The sequence below is a fragment of the Lucilia cuprina genome, chromosome 6 (assembly GCF_022045245.1).
Source record: "Lucilia cuprina isolate Lc7/37 chromosome 6, ASM2204524v1, whole genome shotgun sequence".
In the NCBI taxonomy this organism is placed as follows: domain Eukaryota; kingdom Metazoa; phylum Arthropoda; class Insecta; order Diptera; family Calliphoridae; genus Lucilia; species Lucilia cuprina.
The window spans coordinates 39663130-39677614 of NC_060954.1; the positions used below are offsets into that span (position 1 = coordinate 39663130).

The 14485-nt window shown below is 29.9% G+C and overlaps 1 protein-coding gene across 2 annotated transcripts; it reads left to right on the forward strand.

Moving 5' to 3' along the window:
* On the forward strand, positions 1 to 13187 carry LOC111679193 (D-glucuronyl C5-epimerase B). 2 transcript variants are annotated; one of them, XM_023440719.2, is made up of 5 exons: positions 1 to 416; positions 8387 to 8926; positions 8990 to 9142; positions 9218 to 10011; positions 11960 to 13187. In XM_023440719.2, exons 1-5 carry the CDS (start codon positions 141 to 143, stop codon positions 12324 to 12326), a joined length of 2130 nt encoding a protein of 709 aa, XP_023296487.2. In that variant the 5' UTR covers positions 1 to 140; the 3' UTR covers positions 12327 to 13187. The 2 variants fall into 2 exon arrangements, with proteins under 2 accessions (XP_023296487.2, XP_046809528.1); XM_046953572.1 differs by lacking the exon at positions 1 to 416 and adding an exon at positions 8162 to 8258.
* Positions 13188 to 14485: the final 1298 nt, after the last annotated feature.

Here is a 14485-nt window from a genome sequence, read left to right on the forward strand (position 1 = left end):
AATACAAAACAACAAAAACAACAAAATAGTTTAATAGTGCGTGTAACATTTTCTTTTGCTTTTTCTAAAAATATTGTTTTAATAAATTTACAAAAGTAATTGATTATTTTTTATAACAAACCAACAATTGTTTGCAACGAATGTCGCAAAATTATTATTTATATGAGTCTCAAGCACAAGATGTTAACAGTGATCAAACCTCCTTGGTAGCTTCTTTAATGAGCCATCCTACTAGCATCAATAAAGATACAACTATAACAAGCTGTAGTTCTTCTACTCGGACAACGCATTCCATTAAAAATAGCCACAACTACAACGATAACAATATCAGTAACGGCAGCAGCAACAACACTAATACGACACATAAGAAGAGCCTAATTAACCCTGCTCTAGTTAAACGCAAGTATTATTCAAAGGTAAGTTCAATTCTATGGAATTTTAATTTTCTTTATTAGATTTTATGTGTGTGCGTTTTATTTATAAATCCCCTTATTTTATTCATTGATGTCAAAAAGGTCTTTGCTAGCGTTTCATTATTCAACTACCTGCTTTATTTTAGATAGGTATCTGATGCATTTTTGTTGTTGTTTTTTAATCTTATAAAGGGTGTTCCTTTTGTAAGAACTTAAATGCTTTCATACTCACCTGTCACGTAGTATATTTAGGGTTATAATTAATCCAGTTAGAGTTAATATGAAAACTGATATGAACTAATTGATTGTTAATACTTTGCAATGTAATATTTTAAGGGACATTTAGGATTCTTAGTAAATGTATTAAGTATATACTTCGTTAGTATGTTAAGCGTGAAATATATTTATTAAACCATATATATTTAATATTCTGGGTAAATAATTATTTCCTAAGGAATCCTAAACAGCTAATACAATGATTGTTTTATATTTCATGTCTTGAATAATAATATTGTCAAGTTTCTTCATGATACCTCTTTTTAGGCCCTGTACATTTTGTTTATCCAACATATTCAAAAATTCACCCTTTATTTATGGGAAATCCCAAAACAAGAATGACATAACCATTTATATGAGAAAAACGAGGATCGGTACAAAGAAAAAAATAAAATTAACATAATATTTTAAAAATGTACGAGTTTCACGTTTTAAGTGACCTAAATACATTAAAAAGAATAGAAATTTACATATATTTATATGAAATTTATATATATAGAATTTATAAATATAGAATTTCATTAAAGAAAAACGTGTCTGGATTGTGGCTGAGCGATCACAATTGTTTAACAATAGATTAATATAGAAGTTTCTTAAAGACTTTTCTTAGTTCGTGTTTTGGAAGTCTTAACTTTGGGCTCATGTGCCTAGTCTGTTAGACTGAAGGCCGGGTGCTCGATTCCCATTGGAGATATTGGTAAAGGAGCGCACAAGGAACCCAATCGAAAGCTGGTGCATTTCTTAGGAATTGATAAAATATCACCTTAACTCAGGCACGGATCCACGGGGAAAAGGGGACATTTTAGTTAGTTAGTTAGTTAGTTAGTTAGTTAGTTAGTTAGTTAGTTAGTTAGTTAGTTAGATAGTTAGTTAGTTTGTTAGGACATTTTACTTAGTTAGCTAGTTCGTTAGTTAGTTAGTAAGTTAGTTATTTAGTTAATTAGTTAGCGTCGTGGTAAGGTGCTGTTATAACGTAGTTGCCTAGTCCACGTACGCCGTCACTGCTTGGATCGTCAGTCTGTTCGTGCATACTCGTGGGATTTAAAATAGAGGAACAAGTAACAAAAACTAAAAATAATGAGAGTAGAGACACGACGGAAGGGGTGATCGAACTGTTAGGGAAAGACAATACGGACGTCACGTTAAACAAGGATAATGGGGAGTTAGACAGTACATGGGAGGACGGTGACTGTGACGTTACTGCTACTGACCTCCATGCCAGAATTGTTGAGCATGAATGGCAGGTACTGACCGCTTAGACGCAGAGGGTCTTCTGGTGTTGTCAAGTGACTCGTCTGGTGTAACTAGGGCCACACAGAAGCTGGAGAATTATCTCTGTCTGATGATTAGCTTGCTAACAGTCAAACTGTTAAGATAACATCCCCTACTAAAGAGGCCAAGATGATCCAAAGGGGACCTTTGGGAGAAACCGTAAACAGGTCGTTCGGCAAGTAGACGTGTAGTAGAAGCCATGTGCCCCTCTACGAGATATTAATTATACAGGCCAAACGAAGGAGGAGAAGCCAAGGAGACTTTATAGGTCAAGGCTACTTAAGATTCAGCATATCCGAAGGGCAACAAATTCTTTTAATTAAAAAAGTATAATTAAGGCATTTGCTTTTTTATTTCTTTTAACAGACAATCAGTACTAAAATGAAATAATTGATCAACTATAAAACAAGCCCTAGCATTCTATAGATTTGTATTTCCAGTCACGGAAAAACAATAAAAATACATACGATTTTTAGTCTATTTATATAAAAAAATGAAATCATAGAACAATTGTACCTGAACTTGAAAAAATAAAGAAATCAACAAATCTATTTGCCCCAAACGTATTGCCTTCTATTACCAAAACAAATAAGTAATTTATTTTGCTCTCATTTTATGGAATTATAATGTTTACACTTGGTACTTATACGTCAAAAATTATAATACACATATGGCAATGAAAATCGGTTGTATTTATTTATTTACAAATGTTTATTTACTTTTTTCCTAAATTTTTTTCTTCTTTTCATTTAATTACACTTTCATTTTGATTATAAATATTATAGTTGTTTTTTTGTCTTGTCGAGAAGACTTGTAATAAAAATTGTGTAAAAAGTTATGAAATATTGCAATAGTTCTGTGTTTGGTTTAGCTATTGCTAGTTTAAGTGTAATTTTTTATATTATTGGTGGCGTATTTTTTATTTTGCAAAATAAAAGCACAAGTTTGCCAATAATATATCTAGTGATATGTTTGGTTATGTCTATAGTTTCCAGTTTACTTATATTTGGCATAGTTAAGGTATGATGATGATTTATTTGGAAATGTTATGGAAATTTCTAAATTTTTCTTTTATAATTAAAGAAACATCATTTATTGATGATTCCATGGATTATTTTTACTATTATAGGGATTATATGTGATGTTATTTATTTGATTGTTATATTAACTGTTGCCGAGCATAAACATCAGCTATTGGAAGCTGTTGCTTATTTAATTGGTATAGGTAATTATTAGTTTTATATGTAATTTTATATTTCTAATTTTTTTTTTTAACATAATTATTTTTAATTTACTTATTAAACAGCTTTACAAATATTTATTTTCCGCCACATATTTATGTTATACAAAGATATACGTTTAAAGTTTATTATTCAACAAGAAAATGAAATCATATGGAGAAATAATCAACAATTGACAGAGTGTTAAAAAAACCCTCCAAAAGAAATACTGTCTCGTATAAGTTTAGCTATTAAAATAATAATTAATTTATTTTATTTATTTAATAACACTGTCTGTTTAAACCATTACTTATACATAATGTTATATCACCCCCATTATTGTCTCTTGGTACATTATACATTTATTAATATTTAAAATTATAATAACCACATTAGTTGTTGTTGTTTTATTTTTTAATTGTGTTAAATTTTATGCTTCTTTGTCTAGTTTGTATAGACTTAATATTGGAATGTAATTATACATATTTGTATATATGTATGTACATACATACATAACCAAAATTATTGTACATTATTTAGATAACTAAAAAGAAAACATCTGCTTTTTTTAAATAAAACATTTTATTATTATTAGACAAACTATTAACAAGGTCATGTGTATAGTTTTTGGGTGTTGGAAATATTTTGAATATGTTTTGGAGTTCAATTTGAATTTACATATTAAAATTAAAAAAAAAAAAAAGATTTTCAGTAAATAATTCAAATTGCATTTTTATATTCTATTTTGTAAATTGTGTGAGAATTTAAACATAAATTTTAAAAAGTAAATTTATCGTTTAGTAGGAAAATATATAAAAGAGAAATAACGACAACAATCTCTTAAGGAGGATGTGAGAATGGAGTCGACTTCATTGGCTGCAAGACTAGATGCTTTTCTTAATCTATATTTATTAATATTAAGGAATTAGAAGCTCTTGATATAATGATACAAAAATACAAAAATATTCGACCTAGACCAACCTTAAAGTATACCAATCGACTTAGAATCGTTTTCTGAGTCGATTAAGCTATGTCCGTCCGTCCTTCCGTCTGGCTGACTGTCCATGTAAACCTTGTGCGCAAGGTAAAGGTCGCAATTTTCTAGATAATTGGATGAAATTTGGCACGCACGTATAATTTGACCCAAGGACGAAGCCTATTGAAAATGGTTAAAATCGGTCCATTATTTCACCTAGCTCCAATAGAACAGACCTCCCTGAAAGGGTCTTTTGAGCTCAAAATTATGTTAAATATACGGATATATCGATAAAATACGGCACAACTTAGTTTTATAGAAGTCTTGATGACCCTGCCAAATTTCATAATGATCGGGCCCCATTTTACCTTAGCTCCCATACAATGTCCCCTTCAGAAAATTACTTGAATGTCCGAAATTAACTTAACACCAATATCGCGAGGAAATTCAACACAATAAAATATTATGTAAATATAAATATATTCACAAAATCTTATCTGGCTTGGTCCATATATGCCCCTAACCCCCATATAGGTGAAGTTAGTTTTTCATCCATTAATTGTATCGGAATAAGGGAATATTGAAGAATAAAGGGAATAAAAAGATAAACTGGTGTACGGTATCATATGGTCGCCCACACCCGACTATACTTTCTTACTTGTTTAAAATTTAACATCTTGTTTTAATTCACTACAGAGCGGAGTACTCTGCCATTGTGAATAGAGTTTTGAAGTGACTTGGTTTTCAAAAAATGTGTATAAAATACTTCATTCCATTTGATATTTTTCATCTGACCAATAGGTTAGGTTAGGAAAGAAGGACAGCCACTCAACCAAGCATGAGTGGCTCACATGGGTCCACCTAGTTGCGGTCCTGTTGTGATACCCTCTACTTCTATATTTAAACCATCCGGTTCGATTGACAAAATTTATGATATTCACGATAGCTCATCCAATCAAGATACAAGTTTGTCAGCTAAAGATAGCAACTATCAGGGACCCATATTAGCGTTATCCTAGAATGTCTCGTTATCTCATTCAAAGATAAACGGCATTCTTCGGTTAAACTAGGGAACAAGAGAGTACTCTTTATGCGCTAGTGAACTTTTTACATGTCCCACTAGCGAGTGTAGAGCAGTTTCCACAGACTTGCTTTTGGTATAGGCATGTTTTGATTTTGAGATCAATTCCGTGGGGATGGTTAATCTCAGGTGTACATCAATGACTCTTTCAAAAGTCTTAAGAAGAAAAAAAACGCAAGACTGATTGGTCTGTAGTCTTTTGGTTTGGTATGTGATATCTTTCCCCCTTTAGGAATAAACACCACATTATATTTCATCCACATATGAGGGATGTATAACATCCTAAGGCATGCTTTGTAGATCGATAGCAGCCATGAAGTGAGAAGATCTTCTGACCAATAATAGAATACAGAATTAATTCTAATTTGGAGAAGTGAATATGACTTTTATCCCAAATTTAATTTTTATTCAAAATAAAAAAAAGTTCATACAAAATATGTTATTGCACATTACGGATAATTTGGTTGTTCGCTTACTCACCAAAAAAATTAATACAACGCTCAGTATGCATCGCATCTTTAACATCTAATTTGGGGTTTACGCGTACAGAAGATATTCTTAACGGCGACAGTATTAATAAAAAGTCGAAAATTAATTTTTTTCCATATTAAAGTTTCATTCAGAATAAGAAAAATTCATAAAAGTATGTCATTGTCCGCCAAGACATGAAATCGAAGTGCTTTACGTGAACACCCGTCTTGACGGCCAATTTCAGCTTGGTCTTTTCCATACACTGGTTGTTTATCTTTCATGCAGGGTGCACTTTACGTATATGGAATTTCCGGTACACTTGCACATTGCTCAAGTATACTTGCACTTTGCTCAAGTATTTGAGCTATATAATCTCTTGACTTGCTTGACTGCCGAGATGCAAAAACATTACATCACCTCAATAAACCACTGTTTCAAACCTATGTCAAATCATTCCAAGGAATATCCGAAGAGTGAAATGACATCACCAGTTTCTAGTAAAGTCGGACTTCTCTTTTCCCCGGGGTTGCTATAACACCAAGATGGCGTCTATTATCAAGGTAACATGCCCCCGGGGGCAAGTAGGAACATAAACTAACTTCTATATTAGATCCAATTTAATTCGATTTTAATAACTAGAAATCGTATCACAGGGAGACTGTTTCACATCGTTTAGAACGAGTAGTTGATGTCGATTCGAAAAGTGGAATGGACTTTAAAATTTTCAATAAAACTCGAAAGATGTAAGTCTCTTGGTATTACAAGTGCCACTAGTAGTACATCACAAGTGACCTTGTAAACATTAAAATAACATTACATTGCTACATCGCTAATACCGATACAAAAAGGTCTTCCAATAGATCTGGAAAGCGAAGGGAAAGACACGAAATAAATCCGATATGGGCTCGGTTAAGACAATTTATGTTAATGAACAAGCTGATCTTAGAGCCTTGGAATGTCATAGGATACATTGGCTGTAAAAGGAAATTATGAAACAATGAGAATCGTTTGGGTGTCAGAACACTGCAATGTTCACGGTAATGAGGTTGCGAAGAGTTAATCAGATTCGATTTGAACTTGAAATAAATGAAAGGGACAGCATAGAGAGATTTTCTGATATAATTAACCCGTTCTGGAATATAAAAATTAAATATCAAACACCAATACTTGATGTAAAATGAAACAAGATAACTTACAGGACTTGTTCAATGTTCGTTCGTTCCCACGACAATCGGTTCTTCACACTGGAACGATTCGGAGTTCAACGAACCAATGATTGTCAAACCAGCCACACTGAATTTACCCGTGTCGCTGCTACAACAAAAACCGGACTTTTTCCTAAAACATGGATTTTCAACTCATCAACTGTTGTATCAACAGTTGTATCAATAGTTGTATCAACAGTTGCATCAACTGTAAGTTTTTTCCACCGGGAAGAACATAAATTTACAGGCAAATTGTTACAACAATTTCGTACAAGACTTACAGTCTACGAATTTTGTCGGCGATTTCGACGCGGCTCTATTGGGGCTTTTATCAGTAATAGGAAAAAAGCAGGACTTCTTTGGACAATTCAACCTGTCAGAATAGGTTTCATGATAAACTTTTACTTAAACATCTAAATCTACAAGAGATTTTTAGGAAATTCAATCACTTCTTTAAATGGATTCTTAAACTTTTTACTAGATTCTTCACCGTGGACCTTCTTTAAAAAAATATTCTCAAATTTTATTTTAGTTTTATTTAAAAATAATAATCAATAGAAATTGATTAGAAAGCTGTTTAAGAAAACTTGTTAATTATATTTTAAAGATACCCTACTTTTTACTTTATCTTATCAAATTTCTTATGAAAATTTTCTAAAACCAACCTCGTATAATATTGAGCGTGTATATTTTAGATATAAATTTTTAGTTTATGTTATTGTATGTAATTATTTTATAACCTTTTAACAGCACAACACACAAACACACCATTATTCTTCTCTTTCAATATTATGACCCTTTCTTGTTATTATTTATGTGTAATAATTGACTTGATATGAATGGCTGGCTACCTGTTAAAAAAAATCCAAAATTTTTAATCATCCTAAACACACACACACGCGAGAACCCAAGAGATACATGCAAGACAGATAAACAGGAATGAAAAGAAAAGATTAGAATACTACAGATTCAATTTAGAAAATATGCCGGACGCATAACTAATAGTATTTTAATTACTTGACCACAGTTTTCTCTCTGAGTTCACCGAAACTATTTTGCATAAATATGTTAGTCTACTATCAACAACATTCCAATTTAGATGTTAAAACGAGTGTAACAATTTTAAAGATTTTGTTTGAGTGAAAAAACAAAAAAAAAAACAAGTTTATGAAGTGAAAACATTGTTAGTTATTTGAAAAGGAAAATTATCATTACATGATTAACAAGTATGCAATCTCAACACCTTCATCATTTTCAAACAAACGCCACATAATCAATAAACAATATTTCTTTTTTATTATTATTATATTTCAATATATAAATGTGATAATGACACTGATAACAGTAAAATTAAAAATAAAATAAAATAAAATTAATAAACAAACCAACCAAGCGTGCAAAGTGTTTGGCTTAATTATTATTTACTTTTTTTTCGTAGATTTGTATTCATTTCTTGTTTTCTTCTCTTACAGCGTGAACCGATTTTCTTCTTTATAATGCGTTTAAATTTAAAAGCTGTCCTTTTGCTACTCACCGTTGCTGTGGTGGTTATAACCTGTGCCGTTTATATGCGTTGTGCAGAATTTACATTTCCCCATGATTTGGTCAAAAGATGGGATCGTAAATTGTATGCCGTTGGCGGCAATAGTGACTTACTTAATAATAATTTAGGCGAAGGTGGAGGAGGAGGAGGGCTAGTTGATGGTGATGTCAGTGATTTAACACCTCTACAAGATATAGAGTGCCTAATTAATCAAGAATATACAATACGTTGTAAACGTGATGAAGAAGATCATGAGATCTATGTGCCATTTTCATTTATACGTAATTATTTTGATATATCGGGTTCGATGAGTAATCCCTCCTCACCACAAGCTATAGAGGGTAATAATGAGGTACAAGCACCAGCAGCAAAGTTTATGTGGATGCATAGTACGGCGAAAATAAATTTACCAAAGGGTAAATATGATCCTCGAGGATTGTTTATGTATTTTGAAAATTACAATGTAGAGGTAAGTGGAATGAAAGAAAAACTTCAGTTTAAGATATTTATTTTCTTAATTTTTTTGGCTTAGGTACGTGATCGTGTTAAATGTATAAGTGCAGCCGATGGTGTACCCATTAGTACACAATGGGAAAAGCGCGGCTATTTTTATCCCACACAAATAGCTCAGTTTGCTTTGTCACATTACAGTAAGAATCTTACAGAACCAGAGCCAAGAATAAGAGTAAGTTTTTCTCATTTAGTTTAAAGTTCGAATTAAATTTATTAATAAAACAATTTTCATTAATCTTCTCCTTAGATTCTTGAAAATGCCGATAATGTGTTAAATACTTGGTCCATACCAAAAGGCAGTAATCTTACACGCAAATGGCATCCGAAATTTAATTCATCTGTTATACAATATGAAACTGCCATAGATTTTGATAGCGCTATAACACTTAATAATATAGATCAAACTTTGGACTTAGTTTTAAATATAGATTTATTGCTTATTACAAATAGTAGTAGTCTAATGGTGACGGTAGAAAATCACGAAACAAAACGTACTTATCGTGTTCATTATATACCAGCCGATCTGCTGTTAAGTGTACAAGATGAGAATATTTATTATGGCCTGAGTGTGCAGGCCCTTAATAAATGGCGTCATTTAACGCGTGATCTTCATATCGATGTACAAAAGGGCCTGGCCATGGAGAGTCCTAAAAAGTCTGGCATTAAAATTAAACGTTCAGAATTACGTATTGTATCGATATCTTTAATGGGTATTGGTTTCTTTGACAATATTACTTTGTCGACGTACAATCATTTGGCTCATTTCTACGATGCTGCCGAATGGTTTGTTAATAATCAAGATCTACGTACTGGTGGCTGGCCCAATCCAGTGAGGCGTAGTTTAAATGGTTTTGCCGAATTGAGATCCGGTTGGTTGTCTGCCATGGGTCAGGGTCATGCTATATCAGTGTTGGCGAGAGCCTATTGGCATTCGGGCGGTGATAAAAGGTACTTAAAAGCGGCGTCATTAGGTTTAAAGCCTTATCGAGTATTATCGAAAGATGGTGGTGTGCTGGCGCAGTTTATGGATAAATATTATTGGTAAGTAAAAGGAATATTGTTGAAAAAAAACATCAACTTTTGAAAATAATTTTGAAAATTATTTTTGAAATCGGAAAGTGTTAAAAAATTGATCTCAAATAAATCTTAAATGATATTTTTATGTTTTGTCGGGTTTTTAAGATTATTTAACTGCTTTTAATTATTTTCGAACATAAGTTCGAAATTTTTTAAACTTAAATTTGAAATTTTATAATGTAAAAAATTTACCTCCAGAGAATTAAAATTATATCTTTCATATATCATGCTTTTATAAAAATTTAAAGGGATTTAAAAAATGTTCGAAAATAATTTGAATTTTTCGAAATTAAAAAAATGTCTTTAAAAAAGATTTCCAAATATAAGTTTAAATTTTATTTAAGTTTGAAACATTAACATTGAAAAATACATAGAAAATACTTTTGAATTAAAGTTATTTTTTCAGCTTTTCGAACTTTCAAAATCTTAAAAAGGTTAAAAACATTTTGAAACATAAGATAAAACTGTCAAATAAGCTCTAAAAGCTTTTATTTTGAAATTCCTTTGTAAATACTTTAAAATCATTAAAATTTTTGAAATTATTTTTAAAATTTTAAAATTTGCCTCGAATTTTGAAATTTGTTGAAATTTTCGAAATTAAAAAAATGTTTTAAAAAGATTGCCGAAAATAAGTTAAAATTTTATTTAAGTTCCAAAACGTTGGAAATTACATTGGAATACTTTTAAATTAACGTTTTTTTTAACAGTTTTTAAAACTTTTCGAACATAAGTTCGAACTTTCGAAATCATAAAAAAGGTTTAAAACATTATGGGACATAAGATAAAACTGTATTTAAGCTCTAAAAGCTTTAATTTTTAAATTACTTTGCAAATTTACTTTTAAATTCAAAAAATTTTGAAATTATTTTTAAAATTGGCCTCAAATTTTGAAATTTGTTGAAATTTTCGAAATTAAAAAAATGTTTTAAGTTGGAAATTATATAGAAAATACTTTTAAATTAACGTTTTTAACAACTTTTAAAACTTTTCGAACACATGTTCGAACTTTTAAAATCTTAAAAAAAATTTGAAATTATTTTGAAAATTTTGTTAGTTAAAAATTAAAAAAATTGGACTCGAATAAAACTAAAACTATATTTCTATGTATTGTCAAGCTTTAAAGATTATTAAATATTTAAAATTTTTGTTAGTTTTCAAATTTCACTTTAAAATTCATTAAAAATTTTGAAATTATTTTCAAAAATTTAAACTTCGAAATTGCTGAAATTGATGTTGAATAAAACTAAAATTCTATTTTTATATCATGTAGACTTTAGTAGTTGTTTTAACAACTTTAAAAGCTTTTCGAACATAAGTTCGAATTTTCGAAATTAAAAAAAAAAACTTTTTTTTATAAAATTATAAAAAAAATTCCTTAAATAAAATTTGTTTATTGAAGGTATTTTCTAAGTTTAGATATTATTTTAATATTTTTGAATTTTTTCGAACATATGTTTTGAATTTTCGAAATTTAGGAAAAATAACTTCGAAACTAATTTTGAACTGTATTTTTGATTTTCAAACATGATTTCGAACATAATTCTTTAAGAATTTTTCGTGCTTAAATTAATTTTTAAAAATTTTCGAACATAAGTTAATATTTTCGATATTTTTTTAAAACCCTCTTAAACTGGATTTAGCTTTAAAACTTAGATTCGAATTAATGTTAAGTTTAAATTAAATTTTTACATTTTTAACATAAATTATAGATTATTTAAAAAAGTTTAAAATTTTTTTGAACTTAAGTTCGAATTTTCTATATTTTTAATTCTTATGAAGAATTTTTAAATCTTTAACTTTTATTCATATTGGGCGTACCATTTCATAGTAGAATTCCTTATTTAGTTTCTTAGATTTTACAGAATCAATCAAAATTTAGCTTAACCCCCATTATCTAACCCCTTCTTTACAGGTATGAAGAATATCCAACTACTCCAGCTTCGTTTGTTTTAAATGGCTTCATTTACTCCCTATTGGGTTTATATGATCTTAATTCTACGGCTCCCTCGAATATTGCCAATGAAGCGGGTAAACTTTTCAATCAGGGCATGATATCCCTTAAGAAAATGTTACTTCTCTACGACACTGGTTCGGGTACCAGTTATGATTTGCGACATTTAAGTTTAGGCGTTGCGCCAAATTTAGCACGTTGGGATTATCATGCTACGCATGTTAATCAATTGCTACTCTTGGCCACAATCGATTCAGATCCAATTATATCACAGACTGCCGAACGTTGGAAGGGTTATATGTTTGGTAAACGAGCTAAACACAATTGAGTATGTCTGAGACCGGGGAGCAATACTGTACGCCGTTGCCATAAATATAAGCGCACAAAAGAAACTCCCTTGGTTTCGCGATAAAAAAAAAAAGAAAAACTACTGTGACAGCTACTACCACACTGGTTTACTAAAACTACTAGTACTCCTCTTCCTTTAAAAGAAAACAAAAACAAAACAAACATTAAAATGATAATGTTAGAAAAATAAGTGATATTTGCACATTTGAACTTAAGTATTGTTATTTATTTTTGTACTTTGAAAACAAATCGAAACAGAAAAAAAATTAACTTTCCTAAAGTGAATTTTTTTTTAATTTAATTTTTATTTTAGAATTTATGATGAAATCTATGTTCTTGTCTTTTTTTTTGTATAAATAAGTATAATACCAAGAATACTGTTATAAACAGTATTTAAAAAAAATCTTTATTAGTATTAACAATTTTTGTTTGTATTTTTTTTTTAATTTTTTATATATTTTATACTTTTATGTATATTTTTTTATTTTATTTATGTATATTTTTATTTATATCTTTTAAAGTATAATTTTCATCTGTATTTACTAATGTATTTGGTGCTGTTTTTTTAGTTTTATATATTTTTTATTTTATTCTCTGCTTAATGTTTAAAATAAAAACAATGTACGTACCTTTTTATAAACTTTTATACACGAATAGTAAAAATATTTTCTTTTTTTATGATTATTATTATTTTTGCCATTTTTATTTATAACTATTAACGACAACAAAAACTTTAACTTTTCAATACTTTAGCTTTAACTCTAATAAGTCTAAATTATGGAAATTTTTTTGTAATAAAAAGAATGTATACCTATAGGTTTTTGAAAAACCTACAAACATATTTATTAATATCTATATAAAAAAACTAAACTGTATTTTCACAGTAACAATTGCTAAAAGGACAAAAGAAAAAATAACTATTAAACTTTAAATGAGACAAAAGAAAACATATAGAAATCTGTTTTTAAGAGATTTGTTTTAGGGATTTTAAATAATAATACAAACATTAAAAACTACATCATTTTTAACTCATGATTTGTCATCTTAAAAGGATTTTGAGAAAAAGGATTGTTAAAATAATTAGTTAAAATGTAATATTTGTTAAGATTTCCTAGGAAAGACATTTGAAGTTTCTTTTAGTGATTTTAAATTAAAGATGTTTTTATCTTTTAACCGCTAAGTGAAACAGTATCTTTAGAAGTTTCTTTATATCTATCTAACTTTAGTGAGAAATGGGGGGAGGCGGTAAACTCAACAATCTCCTGATATTTCCTATGGTTACAAGCTGGCTCTCTCTGGTGAGTGAAGTGGTGCTGTCGAAACGGAGTGACGGTTTATGTGCAGTGAACAAACGCTATAAACAACCGCACATTTACGTTCCCACGACAATCGGTTCTTCGCGCCGCAACGACTCGGAGTTTAACGAACAACGACCAAGGATTGTCAACCCAGCCACACCGACTTTACACGTGTCGCTCCTACAACAACAACCGCACTTTTATTTTGGAATTACGAATCAAAATTTGATCTTGACAAAAAATCAAATTATATAGAAGGACCAGGGACGACAAATGGAATTTTCAAATTGTACAAAACCGCACTTAACCCTTTCACGCACAAAACTAAACCGCTGGACTTTTTATGGATATGACTTCACCACACACTTTATTATGACATATAATGATAATTTTTGATTAAAAACGGAAAAAGTGTTGTCCAAGGATATCCTTTTTAGCAAGTAGTGACATCAAATTCTAAAAAATAACTTCTTCTTTCTTTAAAAATAACTATTTACTGTAGCTGTGAGATCTAAATGCTCTAAATCTTAGAACACCGGTGACCCATATACGTGAAGGAGTTAAAAGTGTACTTTTTTGGATCAGATTGTATTTTTTTTATTTAGTACAATATTCTCTTTCAAATTTTAGTAAAAATTTTACCGAAGTCGGTTGTTCTTTAAACTTTATGTTAAAAATACAATTTTTAATGAGAATTTCATTTTTTATACCCTACACCACTATAGTGGGGAGGGTTTGTGCTGATGTTTGTAACATACAAAAATATTGGTCCAATACCCACCTTAAAGTATACCGATCGATTCAGAATCATTTTCTGAGTCGATTAAGACATGTCCGTCCG

Bases quoted from the DNA above. Each gene is read 5' to 3' on its own strand.
- LOC111679193 (XM_023440719.2), top strand. From the start codon at position 141: ATGTCGCAAAATTATTATTTATATGAGTCTCAAGCACAAGATGTTAAC. The intron at 417-8,386 runs GTAAGTTCAATT...CTTCTCTTACAG, and splicing joins AACGCAAGTATTATTCAAAG to CGTGAACCGATTTTCTTCTT. The intron at 9,143-9,217 runs GTAAGTTTTTCT...TCTTCTCCTTAG, and splicing joins AACCAGAGCCAAGAATAAGA to ATTCTTGAAAATGCCGATAA.